This window comes from Salvelinus sp. IW2-2015, linkage group LG15, assembly GCF_002910315.2.
Source record: "Salvelinus sp. IW2-2015 linkage group LG15, ASM291031v2, whole genome shotgun sequence".
Taxonomy (NCBI): Eukaryota; Metazoa; Chordata; class Actinopteri; order Salmoniformes; family Salmonidae; genus Salvelinus; species Salvelinus sp. IW2-2015.
This window is the reverse complement of record NC_036855.1, coordinates 12,711,901-12,731,787: the sequence shown is the minus strand read 5'-3', so window position 1 is coordinate 12,731,787 and position 19,887 is coordinate 12,711,901. Positions and strand designations below refer to the sequence as shown.

At 42.1% G+C, this 19,887-nt stretch overlaps 1 protein-coding gene across 2 annotated transcripts; it reads right to left on the bottom strand.

Moving 5' to 3' along the window:
- Positions 1 to 830: 830 nt before the first annotated feature.
- Positions 831 to 18,306, bottom strand: LOC111975054 (leucine zipper putative tumor suppressor 1-like). 2 transcript variants are annotated; one of them, XM_024003218.2, is made up of 5 exons: positions 17,992 to 18,306; positions 6,890 to 7,362; positions 3,523 to 4,365; positions 3,097 to 3,291; positions 831 to 2,877 (listed from the first exon to the last, which is right to left on the bottom strand). In XM_024003218.2, the coding sequence occupies exons 2-5, from the start codon at positions 7,238 to 7,240 to the stop codon at positions 2,353 to 2,355; spliced, it is 1,914 nt and encodes a 637-aa protein (XP_023858986.1). In that variant the 5' UTR covers positions 7,241 to 7,362; positions 17,992 to 18,306; the 3' UTR covers positions 831 to 2,352. The 2 variants fall into 2 exon arrangements, with proteins under 2 accessions (XP_023858986.1, XP_023858985.1); XM_024003217.2 differs by lacking the exon at positions 17,992 to 18,306 and adding an exon at positions 8,525 to 8,655.
- Between the last annotated feature and the right edge of the window lie 1,581 nt (positions 18,307 to 19,887).

Genomic DNA, 19,887 nt, shown 5'->3' with positions numbered 1-19,887 from the left:
ATGTACTTGTTACACTTCTGGTATGTTGTTGTCTCACCTAGCTATCTTAAATGAATGCACTGATGTAAGTCACTCTGGATAAGAGTGTTTGCTAAATTACTCAAATGTAAACATGTAAATGTACAACATTTGGTGAATCCAGATTGTTATGATATTCAGTCCATTTTCCACTTCCACACCCCACCCCTAGATGTCATCAGCAACCATGCTGAGTTCTGCCAGCAAATTAAGGCGATAAATGAGATGATTACTCACACACAACATTGCCTTGAAATTTCAATCACACTGTAACACTAAACTTCCGCGATACGGATTAAATAGAGCACACAAACGTCAATGAACAAACGGATTGGTCTGGACGACTAGAGTCAAGACTGAACGTGGACCTGGTCAATTTCACTTGGTTATTATACATCTGCAAAACAGCTAGTTGTTCTATGGCCAGTGCCTTGCTTTTGTATGTTGCACATGTGCCTCTGCCTGCTAATTTATTCAAACCTCTTTGTGCTTGAATGTTGGCCAGCCAAGAGAATCACAGCTGGGTAAGGCACCATTATCATACTATCTCCTGTACTTAACTGCTGTCCAATTACTGACACAGGCTGGAATGCCTCTATAGGTCTCAGAAAACCTATGTTCTCTTTTCTAACCTTTATGGGGTCATGTTGGAGAAATGGATTGAAAAACATCCATGTGATAGCAGAAGATGCCAGAAGGGCAAAGCAAACACAATCGGCTGGGATTAAACAATATGAGGAAGAGAAAACGTTTAATATATCAAGTAGCCAAATCATTTTACAGTGATAGAGATGTTATGAAAAACCACACTGTTGATTTTGTAGTGTACGTATACATCATTTATTGTCAGATTTTAAAAACATGTCTCTGTGTATGTATCATAAATATGCCAATAGATACAGTACATGTTAGATATTCTCAGACGTTATTTGTTTTCAAGTGATCAGCTCCAAAGCTAAGTTTTACATCTTTGAGATATCATTACCAGTGAGACATTCTCAGTGTAGTGTGGGATGCACTTTGACAATCATGTTCTAACCACTCTTAAAATGGAAGTGCATCGATATACACTCTTTATCATCTCAGTTTAATTAGTTCCTTTCAACACTAATCACTACAACTTTTGTATCCTTTATATCAATAAATAATATGAATGATAATTCACAAAATACACAGTACACCCAGTGCTTTGACACTTAAAGGTAGACGCGGCTACAGTATATGGTTACCACACAGAGCAGGCGACTTCCAACTAAAACAAAGACTGTGTGAAGCGAGAGGCTGCACGCCTCCGCATTTGTTGCCATGCAGCGACTGTATTATGTTGCAGGAGAGATATGTGAACTCCCATACACATGTGCAGATGCCAGTATCTGTGTTGGTGCTGACGAGGGCAGCCTCTTGCCTCATTCTCTCTGCAATATCTCTGGCCACAGTGGTGATCGTGATCAAAAAGGTTAAATAAAAACACATCACATCATATTGCTGTGTCTCAGTGGTTGTTGTGGAGACTTACAACATCTTATGTAGGACTTGACACATGCAGAAAGAATGCCCAAATTCACTACAATGCTGGGAAACTTCTCAAGAGGAATAACCATTTCGTAGGCTTTCTAGGCTACTGTCAATTGAACATTATGAGGTGGTTTCATTATGGGGTGGTTTCCTGGACACAGATTAAGCCTAGTCCTGGACTAAAAAGCAGGCTCAATGGAGAATGTTCATTGAAAAATATTTTTTATCCGTTTCCGGGAAACCACACTTATGGATAACAAAAGCTTAAAGGGCCATCTGGAGTTGCTACATCAATTTTAGGACTAAATTCATGATATAGTCATTGAATCTTAAATAATACAACTCATAAATGCTTAAAGAGCATAGTTCAACTCTCTTACCTCATCAGAACCTAAAATGTTTGTATACAAAGCCAATGTAAGCAAACACTGTATAGCTTCAAAACACAGTTAAATCTATAATTTTGATCTCATGTATGATCAGTCATTGCATCCATAGCTCTGTCTAGTTCTCAAGCCCCATCCCATCAGCTGTTTTGTTATTTGTTATTGTTTGAACTCCGGATGTGCCCTTTAAAGCCTGCTTTACACAGTCACAGAGAATTAAGGATTTTTATAAAAAAATATCCAAACCTGACCGCAATTCTATCATATCCTGCAGCAGTATGTTAGCCAACTTGATTATCACTAAAATGCTGCCCCTGCCAAGGCAGCAATAGCTCACCTGTGTTTTGGCCAGATTATGTGTTTCATATGACTGTTTAATAACCCTGTTAGAACATTTGAGCATCGTTATTACTATTCTCTGTGGGTTTCTCCCTCACATTTCTGTGGCGATAATATCCTCATAGTGTAACCCTGAGCTGTGGATGTCCACGTCAAACTCCGGTCGACTCTCCAGCTCTGCTGTGAGCTCCTGCAGGATCCTCTTCAGGTCTTGGTTCTTCTTGTGCATCTGCAGATAGTTGAGCTGAAGCTGCTTCTGGTACTTGATGACTCTGTCCTTCTCCCTGTTCCACGTCTGTCTCTCATGCTCAAAGCTGTTCGACAGCCTCTCCTGAGTCTCTCTCTCTTCCCTGAGCTCCACTTTCAGTTTCTTCACCTCTCTCTGGAGGGAGTCAGTGCTCATGCTCCCTCCAGTGCCCCCACTCTGGTCTGACCTCTCCTGGGCCTGGTCTGACCTCTCCTGGGCCTGGGCCTCCAGTTTGGCCTTTTGCTGCTGCCTCTGTTCTTTTGCCAGGGCCAGGTCCTTTTTCATTTCATTGATGTCTGTCTCCAGTATGTCCACCTTTGCTCTTAGTAGATCAGCCTCGTTCTTCTTGCGCTGGAGCTCATTGTGGCATACCTGGGGTGGAATATATGAATTGTGTCATTATCAAATGCACTTTTCTATTGAACATGGAGGTCAAGTAGATAATGGCCTAGGTTTAGCATTGTCACTCACTCTTAAATGAAATTTACATTGGCTCACCACTAGTGTAGCGGCTGAAAATTAGTAAAGAAATCTACTCTGATTGCATATCATACTTCCTCTGATTTTCTTTTAAGAAAAGAGACGTAGTACCTCGACATCCACACTGCGAGAGCGTATCTTTTCCTCCTGCAATTTGTTCTGCTTTTCCAGTGCCTCCATTTTGGACCGGGTCTCCTTCAGCGAGGCCTTGAGGCTGACGATGTCATTCAGCTTGTGAGTGACACAAGCCTGGGAGTCCCTGAGTTGCTGCTTCAGCAGCGAGATCTCCCCAGACTTTTGGCAGACCTAATAATAAATGGAAAGAGTAAAAACTGTGTTGAACTAGTGGTTGCTTTTGTCCAAGACATTTTTGAAATGACATAGACCCTGGCGTTCAGTAGCCATAACTCGTTTTTCCTAGTGACCTGAACAGAAAATACATTGAGCCCTAGTCACAGTCTACAATTAGCCCTGAGTCTTTCATGGTAAGACCATATGGTCAAAACTCCTGGCTCATGACACCTGCTGGCCACTTACCTCCCACTGGGTCTCCTCTAAGGTGGGGTCTAGTTGGTTCTTCTCCATCTCAAACGACATCAGTTTGACCTCTATCAGGTCCTTCTCCTGGGTCATCTGGACCAGCTCGTCCTGGAGCCTCTGGTTGTCCTGCTGCAGCTGGCTGACCTTCAGCTGCAAGGCATGGTGGTTCATCACAGCCCTCTGGGAGACCTGCCTGAGCTTGGTGGAGCACCTCTGCTTCAGGCCCTCCATCTCCTCAACACAATACCTCTGCTTCTCCTCAAACAGCTGGCACGTGTCCACCTCTTTGTCCTCAAAGCTCACCTGTAGCTCCTGCAGCTCTGTCTCACTCTCCAGCAGCCTCTGCTCCAGCAGCTCAATTAGGGACTCATCTGTGGAGATGGGTGAGCGATTACAGCCCCCCATCTCCTCCAAGAGAGGGCTAGGCTGCTGAGGTGAGGGGAGGGAGACGGTGTCCCTGTTAGCCTTCGCTGCCCCTCCATTGCTTAGAGCTGCGACCCTAGCACTGGCACTTATGCCATTCCCGTTGGTCCATGTAGAGAGGGGGGGCTGCTGGGGATGGGTCATGTCATGGGCTGAGCCTTCTGCACACTGAGTCAATGGGCCTGTGGAAGCACTGTGGCTCCCACTGGTGCTGTGAGTAGGCAGGCTGGACATTGAATCCTGCCCAGAGTCTGAGAGGGTCCCTGAAAATGTGTCCTGTTTGGGCTCCTGAGAGTCTCTGGTCCTCTCTGGGGGACTAAGGAGGTGGGTGAGGTTGTTGTGAGTCTCTGTGGAAGAGGTGCTCCTGGGGATGACTGGCTTGAAGGCTGTGGGCCRGATCAAAGCCTTGTCCATATTCTAGAGGTAGAGGAAGGAGATGGAACAAATTAAGTCGATCAGATAACATCCAATGGAGATGTTCATGTAAGCAAATAATACTGCCAATGACTAATCCATCATTTAGTGCTGTGGGGAACAGATTATATCCACCCAGAAATGTGAGATTTGTACATGTAAACATGCAATGTATGAATATACAGAATACATGAAACTGTCATGAAAGATATGTAACATAAGATATTTCTGTCTGTGCTGTCTGGAAACACCACTTGTTATACCCAACCTCCTCCTCCTCCACCTTGTTGTACTGTCTGAGAAAATATGAAAAGCCCTACTCTGTGATAATAATCCCTTAGAGTCGATTGGTGCGTCAATTTAAGTAACATAATTTAAAAAATCCCCATAACATAGAGATATCTGTTTTTGGCATTGGATGCATCTCAATCCACCGCATCCGCCCATGTCGCACTTCCGCATCTGTGGTGAAAGGTGACAGAGCTAGAGCGCTGTTTGTCAGACCAGGAGACATCTGTGGTGAAAGGTGACAGAGCTAGAGCGCTGTTTGTCAGACCAGGAGACATCTGTGGTGAAAGGTGACAGAGCTAGAGCGCTGTTTGTCAGACCAGGAGACATCTGTGGTGAAAGGTGACAGAGCTAGAGCGCTGTTTGTCAGACCAGGAGACATCTGTGGTGAAAGGTGACAGAGCTAGAGCGCTGTTTGTCAGACCAAGAGACATCCTGAAAATCGGTCTTCTCACAAAAACGTCTGTAGCGTAGGAACGGTTTGACCTACAAAACTATTATGACCACTCCATGGAAAGGGGAGACTCTCACAAACATGAGTGTCACAGGTCTCATCTGAAGGTAACCGGTACCGATTTAAAAAAATGAATGGAGGTATGAAGGTAGTTTTGTGCCAAACCCAAAAAAGGGTTAAATATGTGTAAAAAATACAAACAATGTGRTCTGATCTTTCTTCTATCTCCTAGATATAGGACAGACACATTTAAAAACCTGGTTTCTTATGATTTATTTTTGGACTGTTTATGTGTTTATGACAATTTCTGAATGTGTTATACAATGTGTTTCTCTGGGCTATAATAGTAAAGGCCAAATTCAATATTTAATCAACTTGTTTTGATACCTAAAGGGGTCCTAAAATTCGAAATCAAGTAGCTAAATGATCCATAGTATGACCACCTTAAAACAATTCCATGTCAGCTTAGAACCCTTAGATTTACAAGGGTTAATAATGTGTGGCACTGTTAAAGTGCCTGTTAAAGTGCCTTACGGCTATATCACCGCCTGGTATGGCAACTGCACCGCCCTCAACCGCACGGCTCTCCAGAGGGTAGTGCGGACTGCACAATGCTTCACCGGGGGCAAACTACCTGCCCTCCAGAACACCTACAGCACCCGATGTCACAGGAAGGCCAAAAAGATCATCAAGCTCAACAACCACCCGAGCCATGGCCTGTTCCCCCCGCTATCATCCAGAAGGTGAGGTCAGTACAGGTGCATCAAAGCTGGGACAGAGAGACTGAAAAACAGTTTTTATCTCAAGGCCATCAGACTGTTAAACAGCCATCACTAACATAGAGAGGCTGCTACCAACATACAGACTCAAATCTCTGGCCACTTTAATAAATGGACGTAGTAAAGGTATAACTAGTCACTTTAAATAACGCCACTTTAATAATGTTTACATATCCTACATTACTCATCTCATATGTATATACTGTATTCTATACCATCTACTGCRTCTTGCCTATGGCGCACGGCCATCGCTCATCCATATATTTATATTTATATGTACAAATTCTTATTCATCCCTTTACAGTTGTGTGTATAAGGTAGTTATTGTGAATTTGTTAGATTACTTGTTAGATATTACTGCATTGTCAGAACTAGAAGCACAAGCATTTTGTAACACTCGCATTAACATTTAGTAACCATGTGTATGTGACCAATAAAATGTGATTTGATTTATTCAGAGAGCAGGGTTTGCATAAGAACATCACTGATGGCATCTTACAAAATATCAAGGCATTGCAATATTTACTGTGATTTTCATGAATAAAATATAGCCTACCCATTCATTCTTGAAGAATATAACTTATAATGCCTTCTTGAGCGCACAATCATAAGGTTATATAAGGTTATACTCAATTGCTTGTTTTTGCTGTCATTTTAGTCTTTGTTAACAAATACGGTATAGTTTCAAAATGTTTACAATTATTATTTCAATCTCTTGGAATGTCAGTCCTTTCACCTAGCTATGTCTATGTCTTTGAGTGTGGTTATGTGCTGCTGCAGTTAGGCTAAAAAAACTAACTCAGAATTGGGGCTTTAGTCATCAACCTTGGAGATGGTTCAAAACAGACTGGACAACACAAGGCTTGGTGTTTCAACAGAGGTAATGTGGTTGTTTGCTACAGTACCTACTGTGCTTGTCTGATCTTGTGTTTGACGTTGTCTTACTGGTTATTAATTATACAACATAGACATATTCAAAAGTATGTTGAGCAAGTCAGAGTCTCACCTTCTCCAGTTTCCCAGACATAGGCAGCAGTTTAGGTGTCACTCTACTGTCTGGTTCCATATCAGTAGAATGTCCCTCTCCTACACGATCTTCTGTTGGTACGCCTCTGCGGTGAGTCATCCGCGACTTCTGGCTCACCTTTAAGTAAAATAAGTCCTCACTCCTGCCTGCCTGAGAGATGTCTTTTGTGGTGTGGTTGGAAGACCCCTGAGCAAAGCTGTACTTCAGTAGGCCATCCAGGCTCCGGCCTGTTTTCCGGGGATGGCCTGCCTTCTTTAGTTTGTACTCCGTGGCCTGACAGTGCTTGCTGTGGAGACTGGGACCTGAGATGAAGCTGCTGACACTTCCCATGGTCTCTGGGCATAGGTGAGGGCAGAATAGATGTCCTGGCAGCTTTAACGTATGCTGTTGAAGAGGTACTGGGAATGGGTGTTATACTCTTGACCCCAGGGCGGTATTGTCAATGTTTCCATCTGCAGGGAAGACATTTCGATTTCAGATGTTTTGTTATTGTTGTATTTTGTGAATGTAACTTTGTTCTATAAAGGCATTTATTTTCTGCAACAACCATACTGTAGACCGGCGGTAGGCCACCCTGTTCCTGGAGTGCCACTGGTACTGCAGGAATTTGTTCCAACTAGGCACCACACCTGACCAATTGAGCTAATTGATCAGTTCAATGATTGCCTAAATTTAACACACCTGGTCTTCCAGGTGGGTTAAATCAAAAACATAAAGTACCTGTGGCCCTCCAGGACCAGGGTGGCCTACCCCTGCTGTAGACGTACCCTCTCTTCCTCACCCCTGCCCTGGGAGATACAAGGTCCCAGATGTTGCCAACCATGATCTCTAATCCTCTAGGGAACAGACATATAGTGTATTTTCAGTTCACACTAGTTACTAATAAGCAGAGGTCTCCGAAGTGAATGATATTGCCTTTGGGCTCCCCAACTACCTGGTGTCCTTTCTTTAAGCATAATGTCCACAGGAACAAAAGCATGGTTTCAAAGGGCCAACTATAATAGTCCCATTAAGTAGTACGTAGCTGACGGCTAATCTGTTGCAAATCATTATTTCCACAGTGTGGCTGGCCTGAAAGACATGCATAGCTGTCACTGTTAATGCTCTTCATGATTAGAGCATTGTGCAAGTGCAGTTGTTTTGATTGAATAAGGAGCGTTAGTTTTGCACTATTTGTCTCTCAGGAGGAGATGAAAAGATTGCCAAAACATGCACCTCTTTTGCTCATCTTATGTTTTCATAGAAAATGCAATAATAGCTATGTGGACAAGGACTAGAATCACAATGGACAAAAGAGAATACAGTCACTTGGCCACTATCCAATACAGCATGTAAGAAAATAACGAGGATACATTCTACATGATTATACTGTTTGGCATGGTTCCCTTACAATGCACAAATAATAGCTAATCATTATTTAGATGTATACCTGTTCAAGTACAGAACAAATGCCAGATGCCACATGTAAACAATCTTTGACATCGTTCTTCTCCCCTCCCCCCTGCTGTCTGTCTGGTTGATGTATCTCAACTAATTCTCTCACAATCMCTCTCAAATTCTAGAATTCACCACCAGAATTCATCACAAGACTAGAAAATATTCACATTGACTTACTGCCACGGAAAAGCATCCATCTAGCAGACTAACGCGCTGCAATCGTTCCAGTCCTTGAAATACCGCGGAGCTGTGTTTGTGTGTCTGAGTGTGTGTGTCTGAATGAACCAATCATGCAGTGAACACATCACCACGCCAAGAGGGTACCATTCTGAGGGGTGGGTCTTCCTTTACTGACATGTAAATTCAGCAAGGCAGGAGATGGGACCTTGGAAGCCCCCCCGGGGAATGGGGTGTACAACATGTGCTCATTTTACACCGGCACACGCCGCTCAAGTGATTAACTCCTTTCCTCACAATGGATTCTTTACACTCCCAAACTCCCTCTGCCCCTTTTCTCCGTCAACTGACTGTGTAATAACCTCCCCTCCCCTCTCTGTTCCTCCCCTCCCTTCTCTGTTCCTCCCACACTGCCCTGCACCCACTCTGAACAAACACCTCTCTGGCTGAAGAGAAAGAACCCCTCTCTTTCTTTGTCTCCTGAAGTGTGCCAGTCTTTGTGTGGACTCTTGTCTGGTAGTTGATGTACTCCTATTAAACAGAAAACACCATATTTGAGTGTAAAATACATGACTACACTTTAGAATAGAGGGCAAATGGTGCAGTAGTAGTCAGTGGTGGAAAAAGTACCCAATTGTCATACTTGAGTAAAATTAAAGATACCTTAATAGAAAATGACTCAAGTAAAAGTCACCCAGGAAAATACTACTTGAGTAAAAATCAAATAAAAGTATTTGGTTTTAAGTATACTTAAGTATCAAACATAAATGTAATTGATAAAATATGCTTAAGTTTTAAAAGTCAGAGTATAAGTAATTTCTAATTCCTTATATTAAGCAAACCAGACGGCGCGGTTTTCATGTTTTTTATATTTAAGAATAGCCAGGGGCTATCTCCAACACTCAGACATMATTTACAAATTAAGCATGTGTGTTTAGTGAGTCCACCAGATCAGAGGCAGTAGGGATGACCAGGGATGTTCTCTTGATAAGTGCGTGAATTGGAGTATTTTCCTGTCCTGCTAAGTACTTTTGGATGTCAGGGACAATGTATGGAGTAAAAAGTACATTATTTTCAATACTTTACACCACTGGTGCTGCTGCTGAGGGCTTTAAGCGGCTTTGAGTTGCATTCAGTGCTGCTATATCAGTTTAGCTCGCCCACATTCTCAGCCTCTGTAGAAGTAAGCCCTTGTTTTAGACAAGCAGCCTAAATTGTTTCCACCTTTTAACATAAAAACCTTAATTGATCAACTTTTCCATGATAGGATGTTGATCCGAGGAATATTTTGCACAATGTTCACAGATGGGCCATTATTGATTTAAGGATATCCATTCCAAGTGCTCAGCATTAGCAGTAAGGCAATATTTCCTTACATCTGTGGTTTATTGCTCTCATTTTACATTGACTATCATAGATATTTAAGATAATGTATGTGAACTGTCTCCACTAAACCTATCAGAGGGTCTTCTTGTATTTAGGAAAATGCTATAATTTCATCAAGATTAGGCCTACATCATCGAAATGTATATATATATTTTTAACATCCATCTGACCCTCAGGCCTTCTAGGATCACCATGATTAAGGTTTTCAGTCACTGGAGAAGGATTGGGGTGGGTGGGGGTTTTGTGGCGACACTGAGAGTGGGGTTTGAAGGGAGTGATCTCTTTGAGTGAGTGTGTGTAGCGGGAAGAAGGGTTGCTGCTGGTTCCCCCAAGCCCCAGCTGACCTGCCTGACACAAAGCCCTGCCACACAGAGGACCAGCTGGCACTCAGACACCCACAGTGACACACGTAGCCAATCCATTACCTCATAGAGGCTAGAGCAGGGTCATAAAGGACAGGATTTATACTTCAAATCAAATCTAATTTTATTTGTCACATGCGTCGAGTACAACAGGTGTAGTAGACCTTACCGTGAAATGCTTAATTACAAGCCCTTAACCAACAATGCAGTTCAAGAAACAGAGTTAAGAAAATATTTACTAAATAAAAAGCAACACAATAAAATAACAATAACGAGGCTATATACAGGGGTACAGGTTAGTCAAGGTAATTTGTACATGTAGGTAAAGTGACTATGCATAGATAATAAACAGCGAGTAGCATCGGTGTAAAAACAAAAGTGTGTGTGGGAGGGTTTCCTGAGGGGGAAAAGGTGTTGTCGTGCCCTCTTCACGACTGTCTTGATATATTTGGACCCTGATAGTTTTCCAATACAGCCCTGTCGATGTGAATGGGGGTGTGTTTGGCCCTCCTTTTCCTGTGGTCCACAAGCAGCTCCTTTGTCTTGCTCATGTTGAGGGAGAGGTTGTTGTCCTGCCAGGTCTCTGACCTCCTCCCTGTAGGTTGTCTCATCGTTGTTGCTGATCAGGTCTACCAACGTTGTGTCGTCAGCAAACTTAATGATGGTGTTGAAGTGTGTGCTTGGCCACGCAGTCGTGGGTGAACAGGGAGTAGAGGAGGGGACTAAGCACGCACCCCTGAGGGGATCAGCGTGGCATATGTGTTGTTGCCTACCCTTACCACCTAGGGACAGCCCTTTAGGAAGTCCAGGATCCAGTTGCAGAGGGAGGTGTTTAGTCCCAGGGTCCTTAGCTTAGTGATAAACTGAGCTAAGCACCATAGTGCTTTGTGGGCACTATGATGTTGAACGCTGAGCTGTAGTTAATGAACAGCATTCTCACATAGGTGCTCCTTTTGTCCAGGTGGGAAAGGACAGTGTGGAGTGCGATTGAGATTCCGTCATCTGTAGATATGTTGGGGCGGTATGCGAATTGGAGCGGGTCTAGGGTTTCCGGAATGACGGTGTTGATGTGAGCCATGACCAGCCTTTCAAAGCACTTCATGGCTACCGACGTGAATGCTAATCTCACAATGAACGTGCTGCTGGGCTCTACTGTACCTCAATAGCCACAGGGCCAGATGGCACTTCTTAGAAGTACCGTCTCGATATGGTCAATATTAAAAGAGTTACGTGTGTTTTCTATTGGGGTCGCAATGTACACATGCATATGTTAAGGCCTATTTGGTTAAAGAGATGTGAGATGTCTAGATACAACTAGGTAAAAATGTCTATTTCATGACAACATCAAGAAGTTTTGAAATTACGTCATACAGTTGAAGTCGGAAGTTTACATACACCTTAGCCAAATACATTTAAACTCAGTTTTTCACAATTCCTGACATTTAATCCTAGTAAAAATTCCCTGTCTTAGGTCAGTTAGAATCACAACTTTATTTTAAGAATGTGACATGTCAAAATAATAGTAGAGATAATGATTTATTTCAGCTTTTATTTCTTTCATCACATTCCCAGTGGGTCAGAAGTTTACATACACTCAATTAGTATTTGGTAGCATTGCCTTTAAATTGTTTAACTTGGGTCAAACGTCTCAGGTAGCCTTCCACAAGCTTCCCACAATAAGTTGGGTGAATTTTGGCCCATTTCTCCTGACAGAGCTGGTGTTACTGAGTCAGGTTTGTAGGCCTCCTTGCTCGCACACACTTTTTCAGTTCTGCCCACAAATTTTCCATAGGATTGAGGTCAGGGCTTTGTGATGGCCACTCCAATACCTTGACTTTGTTGTCCTTAAGCCATTTTATCACAACTTTGGAAGTATGCTTGGGGTCATTGTCCAATTGGAAGACCCATTTGCGACCAAGCTTTAACTTCCTGACTGATGTCTTGAGATGTTGCTTCAATATATCCACATAATTTTACCTTCTCATGATGCCATCTATTTTGTGAAGTGGACCAGTCCCTCYTGCAGCAAAGCACCCCCACAACATGATGCTGCCACCCCCGTGCTTCACGGTTGGGATGGCGTTCTTCGGCTTGCAAGCCTCCCCCTTTTTCCTCCAAACATAACGATGGTCATTATGGCCAAACAGTTCTATTTTTGTTTCATCAGACCAGAGGACATTTCTCCAAAAAGTACGATCTTTGTCCCCATGTGCAGTTGCAAACCGTAGTCTGGCTTTTTTATGGCGGTTTTGGAGCAGTGGCTTCTTCCTTGCTGGTTATGTCGATACTGTGGATATAGATACTTTTGTACCTGTTTCCTCCAGCATCTTCACAAGGTCCTTTGCTGTTGTTCTGGGATTGATTTGCACCTTTCGCACCAAAGTATGTCTCCTTCCTGAGCGGTATGACGGCTGCGTGGTCCCATGGTGTTTATACTTGCGTACTATTGTTTGTACAGATGAACGTGGTACCTTCAGGTGTTTGGAAATTGATCCCAAGTATGAGCCAGACTTGTAGAGGTTTACAATTTTTTTTCAGAGGTCTTGGCTGATTTCTTTTGATTTTCCCATGATGTCAAGCAAAGAGGCACCAAGTTTAAAGGTAGACCTTGAAATAATTCCAGAGGTACACCTCCAATTGACAAAAATTATGTCAATTAGCCTATCAGAAGCTTCTAAAGCCATGACATCATTTTCTGGAAATGTTCAAACTGTTTAAAGGCACAGTCAACTTAGTGTATGTAAACTTCTGAYCCACTGGAATTGTGATGCAGTGAATTATAAGTGAAATAATCTGTCTGTAAACAATTATTGGAAAAATTACTTGTGTCATACACAAAGTAGTTGTCCTATCCGACTTGCCAAAACTATAGTTTGCTAACAATAAATTTGTGGAGTGGTTGAAAAACGAGCTTTAATGACTTCAACCTAAGTGTATGTAAACTTCCGACTACAATTGTATTTTGATTATTAATAACTAATATCATGTATTGAAATCACCAGTCTGACTTGCTGTCCCCTCGTGGCACGTAGACTGTGAATAGGGAGAGGAGACAAGATGATCAACATTTTTAGCCTAAGGTCCTCCTAGTCATGACACAGCCATTATGCCAAGCTCGCATAAAGGGTGAGTGTGTGTGTGTGTGTGTGTGTGTGTGTGTGTGTGTGTGTGTGTGTGTGTGTGTGTGTGTGTGTGTGTGTGTGTGTGTGTGTGTGTGAGCTATCGAAAAGGGTGGTACATGGCAGCAAAAGCATTTCCAGTGTGTGATGAGGTGAATAATTGAACATGAAGGACCTGTCTCTCTTGCTGTGTAACCTGTCAAGGATCCCCCTGACATCGCTTGACATCGTCAGGGGTGGCAGGTAGCCTAGTGGTTAGAGCATTTGGCCAGTAACCAAAATGTTGCTGGACTGAATCCCCGAGCTGACAAGGTGAAAATCTGTTGTTCTGCCCCTGAACAAGGCAGTTAACCCACTGTTCCCCGGTAGACTGTCATTGTAAATAAGAATTTGTTCTTAACTGACTTACCTAGTTAGATATAAAAAATAATCTGTTATTCATTGTGTAGAAAGTATGAGTAATCTTCTTTAATATTAGACTGTACTGAGAATGATGTGGGAGGCAGAGACAAGCATCTATCTTTCACTGTCCCTCGTTTTCCCCTGCTATCCATCCATCCAGGCTCTGCATGTGTGTGATGTTTCCTCCTTAGAGCATACAATGGGATCTAATTGGATGATCCACTTAGTACATCGCTGAGGAGGCTGTGAGTAAATGACCCCTTAGCGCTGAAGAGTGAATCGCACACACTTACTGCCACTGAGGGAAGAGTGAGTGTCTGTGTGTGTGTGACATCAATCAAAATGTCAACTTTATGTTTGAATATGAGGTTGCACGATTTAGCTGCCGGTGGGTATTTTGTAGGCTACCCTAAGTGTCTTTCAATCAATCGTTTTGAGTGGTTGAGGATAGGGCTTTGTGTGGATGGGGGGCAAGGTTAAATGAGTGTTGTGATGAAGTGAGCATGTACTATACTCATTAATTCAGCACTATTGCTTTTCATTGAGGCAAGAACAGCCAGGCCCATTTTAATGGAGACCTATCTCTGAATTTAGAACGCTTGCCTGAAGCGATTCGACACTCTGAAATTAGACATTAGACTGACAAACAATCAACTTTTAGAGAGGAGGATGTCCATTCTATTCATTGTATTTCTGGGCTGCCTGCTATTTACATTGTGAAATGCATTTGCATAAGCCTAGCAGCTGGGCTCCAAGCAAGGATAAACGTGTCTTTAATTGAGTCCAAATGGTACCCTTTACCCTTTAATGACCATGCCGCAAAATGACAAGTGCTAAAGGCTTTATGTTTTTTTATATACATTTCCTTATTGAGCCACGTTATCCACATTCTACATCGATGATTGTTCTCTGATGGCTGAACACTTAATGTTACTGGAAGTGCCTGGAATCTATCCAAAAATCGTTTTAGAGAGTTGTGTGTGTCGTCCGTTAGATGCTACAGATCAGTAGCCTCTCCGTAATCATGAAATATTTACTTCTTAGGCTTTTATCTCTGAGTTGGACTAAAAATGAAATGACAGTGAAAATGTATGGCAGCAAATATTCTTATTTTTAGAATTGCATCATGCCCATGGTCCATGGCCAATTTCATCTTAAATCTTGTTTTTGATTTTTCTTTTTTTTTCGACTAACCTGCATCTAAAACTGACACTGCAGTGACCCGTTTCACTTGCAACAGAAAACAAAAAAGGGAGTAGGATTTTAAAGTAAGTAAAAGTATCTCTAGGACTATCCTCTTTCAATAATGTAGAACCACAGACTGAAAGCTTGTGGACCCAAAAAAAGCTGAGGCCCTTTTTAAGACAAGAAGTGACAGGAGTGTCTACTGAGATGCATTAGAGGAGGAGTACATTTAGCTCCAAACTAGGTTYTGGCCTTTCTAGGGAGTTTTTTCCTAGCCACCGTGCTTCTACGCCTGCATTGCTTGCTGTTTGGGGTTTTAGGCTGGGTTTCTGTACAGCACTTTGAGATATCAGCTGATGTACGAAGGGCTATATAAATACATTTGATTTGATTTGATTTGATTTTGAAGAGATTGGCAGGTAGAAAGTTCTATATTGTTGGGGATGGTATTACACTGGCTTCAACTCAAAGCCTTGAATCAGGGGGCTGAATACCCATGTGACAGAGCTGTTAGGTTTGAAGTAGAGCCAGGCCTCTTATCTTGACCAGCCATTAGTTACACAGAAGCCGTGGTTACACCTTGCGTTAACAGGTGGTTGTCCTCATCTGATTAAGATGATCCGATCATTATCTGATTGGGATTTGTTGCATCTACACATGACTTAAAATGTGTTTCTTATCTGCCCACTGACCAAATTCCCTGGTCCCTCCCTGTATGCAAATGATTCCAACCTGTCTTAGACCTCTTGGTATGACACARGCTGTATACATCAACAGAAAATAGCACACTTGTATAGTCGATAGTTTTATACTCTCATCATTACAGCCTACTTTTGTTATCAAACTATTTAAGACTGGGTGTATATAGTCCCGATAACCTTGACCTGTCCACAGCCATACAAATAAATATTCAGAGAACCTCTCCCATCCCTAAAAAAAGTTACCACACAAATGAGCTGAGTATCTGGATGTGTAACAAAATACAATTAYTAGACAGTATAAAGGCCCTAATTTAGGCCCTAATGCACACCGTAAAAACAAAAACAGGGTAATTAAGTTACAGAGTAGGCTACAAAGTGCATGGCGCAATGCATTATTCAAACAGGTCTGGACAGGGTTGTTCTTTATGCATGAATGTTTACATACATTATCTTTATATAATTGTAATATTGTATTGTAAATAAGCTTTAGTATACTGTAGGCCTAAACAGTTCCAAAGCATAAAAAGTGATATGCTGGGAGAACAATCATGGTTTAGTTTCCTCCAAATCATTCATCAATGATAATTCGCTATGATAATTCGATAATTCGGACCCTCAAAATGATAAACACTGGCGTAGCATGAAGCCCACGAGCTTTCGGAGCCAACTCTCCCCCCAGAGGTTGGACTCCCCAGACAGCATATTAAGACGTCATAAGTTATGTTTTTTTCTGGACACTTCTATAACATGCCATTTACATCCAAAATACAATAAGTTGTCCTTTAAAGGTCCAATCCAGCCATTTGTATACCAATATCAAATCATTTCTGGGTAACAATTAAGTACTTTACTGTGATTTAATATATTTTTTAAATGGCTTCTTTCAGCAAAAATAGTGTCTTAGCAAATAGCAATTTCTCAAGCAATAATTTTGTTAGGACTGTGGGGAGGGGAAGCTGTTTTTGGTTTGATATTCTTATTGGCCAAAACTCCATCCCACCAAAACATGCTGAAATTTCAGGAGGACTTTTCAAACAGCTCTTACACTAAAATGGAATTATCACTATTTTCACAATTTCACAGTATGGAATTATATTTAAAATACAGGTAAATCACAGTTTTACTGCACTGGGCCTTTAACTACTGTTTAAGGTTAACATTGGTTGTTGTTTGTGCAGCCGACATTTGAGGACTTAATGTACTTTATGTTCTGATTTTTAAAGGAAATAAATGTATGCATATTTGGGGGTGGGGAATCAATGTTGTCTTCTCATTCACTGTGCTAAAACTAGAGCAATAGCATCCCCACATTAGCATCGCTGAATCAAGCCTTACATACACATGCTGTATTTGGGTATCTGGGCCAGGTATTTTGAGAGCTTCATTAGCAGGTTTTAATGGTTAGTCTGAAGAGACTGCAGATGGAATATAAGAAAAGCCAGTTCTGTGCTGCTTTCCAAAGCCTGTCATCTCCAGTTTCTCTACACCCACACGTCTCCCTGTATCCATTTTTATTCCCAGCATAAAGCTGCACGACAGCTGGACGTGTCTGTGCAGGTGCCCTGTTTATCAAATATCTAGTCTTGTCACCAGACCCTGTATTTAAACCTGGCTGCAGGTTTCAACACATAATGTTCCCAGATGTCACAATGGTTTGACGTTATGGCAGCGTACACTAATCTCCTTGTTTGATGTACACTGGGGTTGTAGGTTGTCTGTTAAGAGAATAACGATCTATTTCTGTGTCATGAATTGTGTCTAATGAATACGTGATTTGATTTATTGTTATTATATTGTCTTGCATTTTCCAGATAGAAATACAGTTTATAAATTTAGTACAGCAACACAGATGCCCCCTGCTGTAAACTGTGTCATTTGCTGTTTCTTCTATTCACTATCAAAAGCTGTAGTATGTAACATTTTATTGCTACATATTATATTGATAGTTGTAGTTTCAACAACTGAACTTGATAGTGTTTAGAGGCAGTAGAAAGCTGACACCTCAGTCAGGACCAAGGTGCATGTACTCCAGAGAGTTGTTCTTTAGAAAACAAGCTAAACACCTGCACAAAAGGATCAACTTTTCCACTCTTTAATTGTTAAAATACATGTTCTTCTTCAATCATAGACTGCAAAACATCTCCTCTGCTTACAGTAAAGAATTGCCGAATCAGAAAACATCCAAATGCTCGACTTCTTTCCATGACTTCCTAGCATGTTTGCCCTGGGCTAGTCAATATGATCTACTTGTAGCCCATCACATCCAGTTTAGCAGCCATAACATGTTGAGCCTGAGCCCTGAGGGGACCTACCTCCATTACTGAGTGCTGTGCTGCTTTCCTGGGTCTGACTCTTCCCTGTAGAGGATGGCTAGCGTTGGTGTAGTGGGACACACAGGCGCAATGTTTCCTTTGGTGTATATGTTTCTTTGTCCTCTCAGCCCGTATTCGTCTCTCGTGAACTGTGTGTTCACTTCATCCCATCGACCAGGAAGTGAACACTGTCATCCTCCTACAGAGACACACTATTTTGCTTTCTCTCTCTTTTTCCTTCTCCTTTACCTTGTTTTCTCCCACTCTCTCGCTACCACTCACTCCCCCTCTATCTTGCTCCCTCCTCCTTTCTTTTCCTCTCACTCTCCTTTCATCCTATCTCTGGAGCGGTATTTCTCCCACTCTGCTTTCTTTACCTACCTCTCTCTCTCTCTAATTGGCACTTAGAACGACTCAGCCTAGAGGTTCTGTTATTCTATATAAACTTATCATCAGCCCACTGTTCTTATTGGATGAGCCCACTGTTCTTATTGGATGAGCCCACTGTTCTTATTGGATGAGCCCACTGTTCTTATTGGATGAGCCCCATGTTCTTATTAGATGAGCTCATTTTCTTATTGATGAGCCCACTTCTTATTAGATAGCTCATGGTCTCTGAATGTGACCCACTTTCTTTTGATGACCCACTGTTCTTATTGGATGAGCCCACTGTTCTTTTTGGATGAGCCCACTGTTCTTATTAGATGAGCTCATTGTTCTTATTGGATGAGCCCACTGTTCTTATTAGATGAGCACACTGTTCTTGTTGGATGCCTCCACACTCTTCTAAAGCTATTCCTAGGCACAGTGTGCATGTAATTCTGCCCACAGTGCCTTCAAAATGTCCGATCTCTGTTGTATTACGTTATGTTTATAATACAGAGGAGCAGGCAAATCAATCATGAGTTAATAACAACTTAGTATGTAACAGCCTACACAATGCCTCTACTCATTGTACAGTTTGTGAGTATTAGGTAGACTTGTGTGATGAAAACGGGGTTGGTTATATATGAAAGATAAATTCTGACAATGCTCTGGAGCTGATGCTATAACTCATCCTCTGTGTCTCCTGGTCTTAGCACTCAGTGTTCAACTCCTGAGGATTAAACCTGCTTCACTGTGTCTCCCTGGTTTTAGCACTTAGTATTCAGCTCCTGAGGATTAAACCTGCTTCACTGTGTCTCCCTCGACTTAACACTCAGTGTTCAGCTCCTGAGGATTAAACCTGCTTCACTGGTTTCTCCAGCCCTCTTCCATAATTCACACAGAGAAATTGTGAGAGAGCTGGCAGACGCTCTAACACTTAAAAGGCTTCGAAAACAGACTGCGAAATTAACTGTTTAAAACAAGTAAAAAGGTACAAAACGGATGGCTAAACTGTGGCTCACGGTACACACACAAGGATCTCTCAAATTATGACACACCTGCTGTTCCTTCAATAATTAGGTCAACTAACCAAACGGATACAGAACCAATTAGGGAAGAGGTGCAATTGATATTGCAGCTATCGTATTGCATGGAATAAAGAATGGTTAAAATGAAAGGGAATCTGAATATAACATGTTTAATCCAATAAACAAGCAATAAACACATTCCTTAAAAAAATGTCCTTTACAAATAAACTCAGTTTATTAGGTACACCCATCTAGTACCAGGTCGGCCTCCCTACAGTCTGAATTCTTCGGGGCATTCTACGAGGTGTCTGAAACGTTCCACAGAGATGTTGGTCCATGTTGACGTGATGGCATCATGCAGTTGCTGCAGATTGGACGGTGGTACGTTCATGCTGTGAACAGCCTGTTCCATTTCATCCCAAAGATGCTCTATTGGGTTGAGGTCTGGGGACTGCGCAGACTGTGCTGGCCACTCAAATAAACTGAACTCACGGGCGTATTC